At 66.9% G+C, this 4,207-nt stretch overlaps 2 protein-coding genes across 2 annotated transcripts in view; both read left to right on the forward strand.

Moving 5' to 3' along the window:
• Window positions 1–8: 8 nt before the first annotated feature.
• MNEG_13209 (short-chain dehydrogenase/reductase) lies at window positions 9–1,268 on the forward strand (the record flags this gene model as incomplete). Its single annotated transcript, XM_014038318.1, has 4 exons — window positions 9–108; window positions 381–442; window positions 740–814; window positions 1,056–1,268. 4 exons carry the CDS (start codon window positions 9–11, stop codon window positions 1,266–1,268), a joined length of 450 nt encoding a protein of 149 aa, XP_013893772.1.
• Window positions 1,269–2,690: 1,422 nt separating this feature from the next.
• The window catches only part of MNEG_13210 (hypothetical protein), a gene marked incomplete at both ends in the record, with an annotated part of 3,623 nt that continues 2,106 nt past the window's right edge, over window positions 2,691–4,207 (forward strand). The window contains one exon of the mRNA XM_014038319.1: window positions 2,691–3,869. Coding sequence (XP_013893773.1) covers window positions 2,691–3,869 — 1,179 coding nt within the window. The remainder of the gene's footprint in view (window positions 3,870–4,207) is intronic.

Here is a 4,207-nt window from a genome sequence, read left to right on the forward strand (position 1 = left end):
CTCCCCTGATGCGCGACGCCGCAAAGTCCGAGATGGATGCGGGCGGCGCGGCGGCGCCGCGGAGTGTCATCAACATCAGCAGCACCACAGGGACCCATGGAAACGCGGGTGCGAGCATGAGTGGGATGGGCGAGTGGCAGTGCTGGCCTGAAATCGTCTGCTGCTCCCGCTGAGGAATGTCTGATTGGAGACGCTCCGTGCCGTTGGGGTGGCCGCACGCTGCTTCTATCTGATACCGGCCGGGCAGTGGCGTGCCGGCAAAGGCGCCCTGCTTTGTTGGCCGTCCGCCCCGCCGCGGCGTGCGCCCGCCGTGCCGCTCGCACCGCGCCTGATTTCGGCCCCGTCTGTGCACGCGCCCCACCCTAATGCTGCCTGCGTAGGCCAGGCCAACTATGCGGCGGCCAAGGCGGCGGTGGTCGGGCTCACCAAGACAGTGGCCAAGGTAAGGCAGCGCGGCACTGCTCTGAGCCGGGGCGCACACTGCGCCGCCTCTGTATCAGCCCCACGCCGGCGCTGCCGCCCAGCACCTAGATGCTGGGCGCTCCCCGGCGCCTGGCTGCCTGGCGCTGCCCGGCGCCTGCCACGCCGCGGCGTGCGGCTGGGCGGCCCCCGCTCCTGGTCGTGCAAAGCAGGGGAGAGGTCACTATGACAGGCAGTGCCAACGTCAATGTGCCGTGTGCGCCGGAAGCATGCGCCCGCCCTTGCGACCCATCGCCTATCTCCACTGCCCACTGCGCAGGAGTGGGGGCAGTTCAACATCCGGGCCAACGCCATCGCTTTTGGCCTGATCGACACCCGCCTCACCCGCCCCAAGGTTTGCGGCCGCGCGGTTGCCATCGGGGCCCCACCCGCGGCGGCGCCGCTGTCCGCCTGTGCATGGGCGTCGCTCCCTGCTCTTACATGTAGCGGCGCTTGCACACCAACCAAGACGCAAACCGTTGTCTTGAATTCCAGCCTGTCGATGCGCCAAATGATCAATTAAGCAATCGCCCGCAGCAATCAGTCAAGTCAATCGACTTGAACGCAAACACTCACCCATCTTCGCAAACGGACAGGAGGGCGGCGAGTCCATCACGGTCGGCGGCCAGGCCGTCAAGCTGGGCATCCCCGGCGCCGACAGCATGCGCCAGCTGGCGGAGATGGCGGCGCCGCTGCGCCGCATCGGCAGCGCACGCGACGCAGCGGGGGCGGTGCTGTTTTTCGCGAGCGAGTGGAGCTCGTTCGTCACCGGGCAGGTGTTGGAGGTCAACGGGGGCACCTACATGTGAGGGTGACCGACGGGTGACGGGTGACGCGGTGACACGAACAACACACGGGCGGGCGGCGGCCACATGCAGCCCCAGGGACGCTGCCGCTCCGCATGTGACATCGCTATGCGCGGAGGCTGTGGGTCGGGGTCGCAGGGCTGGAGATGCGCCGTGTGTCAGCGGCACGCCAGCAGGGCACACGTTTTGGTTTCGAGTTGCCAGCGCAGTTCCAGGCTTGCACTGCTTCTGTTGCGCATGCGGGCTAGTGTTGATGGGATTTGGGGCAGCCGCAGCTCTCAAACGCGAGGCTGATGATGTCACCATAAAGCGTCGAGCTGACTTGGAGCGGTGACTTGCCATGTAGGGCCTAGAGGTTTGTCGCAGGGCCATCATGTGGTCATCTGTCCAGTGCCCCAGGGCCCCACACTGCCGCTTTGCTGAGCGCCATGCAGACAAATCTTTCCCTTTCTCGTCTTACAACTTGCTGCATGGGTTCCATCGGTGGTCGATCGACCAATCCTGTCGTTGGTGTTGGTGAAGGGCACCCAAAGAGGTTGCAACGTCGCCGGCGCCCGCCCCAACAGGCTCCCGCGAATGCGTACATACCAAGGAGGCATGCCGGGCTGGCAAGCACGACATGTCAACCTGCCGAGGCCACAATAAATAGTGCAATTTCTCCTGTGAACCCAACAAAGGCATCATGAAGATATCAGCTTGGCGCTCGTACCCCTGGGCCAAGGCAGTGCCCAAGCTTGCAGATGCACGCAGTGTGTGCATCTCGCAGAATCGTGTGTGTGAGAGTACCCCGCACAGGACGTTCGTGACGCACAGGCTGAAGTGGATATGGAATTTTCAAATTCAAGTCAAGCGCGTGTTGGGGCTGCTGTTTGGCTGGCACTGCAATGGTGCGGACGGGGGTGTGGGGGGGCGGGGGTGGGCTTGGGCGAGCAAGGGGGTTGCGACTTGAACGTCCCAGGACCCCGCATCAACCCTGCTCCAGGAGGGTCTGCGGTGCTCAGTGTTGTGATTAGTTGTACAGGCAGATCAAAATCCATCATGACTGCGCCAATGGCTTTGCTGTAGCACACTTGTCTGCCACTTGAGTTGTGAAGCGTGGTGGCTCGAGCCTGGCTGATGAGGCTGGATGAGGTGGCCGTTGAATTTGAGTTTATCTGCCATACGGTACCAGTACAGGCGGTGCGCCCATCAATCCCATTATTACAGCGCCCTGAAACGCCTCACTTTCATACCTTCTGACTGCGTCCAGGATGGCAACCAGTGCCACCTTGTGATCTGACCACAAATATCACCCAACATCAGTTATGGCATCCATATAGCCTTGGTTATATCAGACTTAACATGTCTGCGTGGCCGGCAGGCAGACCAGGCCGCCCATTGCGGCATGGCAGTCCCGGCCTCGCCGCACCCGCGACTTATGAAGCCATGCGGCCTGTATCAACGGCAGACCTATCTGGGAGACATATAACGCGCCTGCACGCGCTGCGATGGGGCACCATTGCACGCGCCGAGGACGTCGTGCCGCCAGTGCCGGCGGCCGCTGCTTCAAACGACTGGGGCCATCTGCCGCTCTCGGTCGTGCTGCCGAACGGCCACGAGTTCGAGGTCACATGGCTGATCTCCCGTGACGCGGCGGCCGACGCGCCACCGCCCGGCCAAACGCAGCAGCTCAACCTCGCAGCGGGCGCTGCGGCCGCGGCGCCCGAGCGCGGCGTCGCAACCGCCGTGCTGCCGCTCCAGGCGTTTGTTGAGGAGCGCCGCCGGCAGCTGCAGTGGCACCGGCAGCTGCAGGAGCAGCTCGAGCGGCAGCTGCAGCTGAGGCACCCGCCGGCCCCGCCGGCGCCGGCCCCGCCCCTCGCCCCGGCGGCGCCGGAGCCGCTTGAACTGTCGGAGCCGCGCGGCCCGCGCGCCTTCGAGCCGGGCCGCCGGTCGCCGCGGCGGCGGCAACTGAACAGGGAGCGCTACTGGCAGGAGGAGTTCCGCGGCCTCCTGCCCGCGATCAGCCGGGCGCGCTCGGCGCAGGCCCTAGCGGAGCTCGTGCTGCCGCTCGCGCCGCGGCTGAAGGCCGCCGCAGTTTCTTACGCGCTGCAGCGCCTGCGCGCGATTACAGAAGCGCCCGTCCCCAGCCCCCAGCATGCCGGCGCCGGCGCCGGCCGCGGCGCCGCGGCTTCAAGGGAAGGCGGCGCCGCCGCCAGCTGCGGCGGCGGGGCGGAGGCGGAGGGCGGACGGGACGCGTACCGCGCAGCTGAGGCGCAGCTGCTGCAGTTGCAGATGGATTACGAGCGGCGGCGCCGGGAGGAGGACGAGGGCGCAGCCGGGGGGTTGTTATCCGAGGATGAGCAGCAGCAGGAGCAGCAGCAGGAGCAGCAGCAGGAGCAGCAGCAGGAACAGCAGCGGGAGCAGGGGCAGGAGCAACGGTTGGGGGCCGCGCAGCCCGTGGAGTCCATGCTGCTGCTGGCGCTCTTGCAGCGCAGCCGGCAGCTGCGGGGCGAGGTCCCCCCCGCCGCCCTGTCCGCAGCGGCGTCCGCGGCGCAGTCTTGCGGCTTCCGGCACCCGGGGGCGCTGCAGTGGCTCGGCGCGGAGGCGGAGAGGCAGCTGAATCAGGTGCGGGGCCGCCAGCCGGGTGGTGCTTCGCCGCCCACCCGACGCCGCTGGCGCGAGCCTGCAGGGTTGGGACCTCTGCCAAACTGACAAGGGCACGCGTGGCGCAGCTTCGATGCAGCCGCTCGGTCCTCATCTGCCTGCGTACCTGTCTAAGCTCACTTTGCCGCCCCACCGCACCGCCTTTTGCGCCGCCTTCCGTCTTCCCCTGCTCAGTGCTACGAAGCCGGAACGCCAGACGCCATCTTGTCAGCAAAGGCCGCCACGGCGGCGGAGGCCGCGGCGATCACCGTGTGCCTCTGCTGCGAGCGGCTCGGCAGCCCCCGCCCCTCCCTCCGCGC

Source organism: Monoraphidium neglectum (assembly GCF_000611645.1).
Source record: "Monoraphidium neglectum strain SAG 48.87 unplaced genomic scaffold scaffold03691, whole genome shotgun sequence".
Lineage (NCBI taxonomy): Eukaryota > Viridiplantae > Chlorophyta > Chlorophyceae > Sphaeropleales > Selenastraceae > Monoraphidium > Monoraphidium neglectum.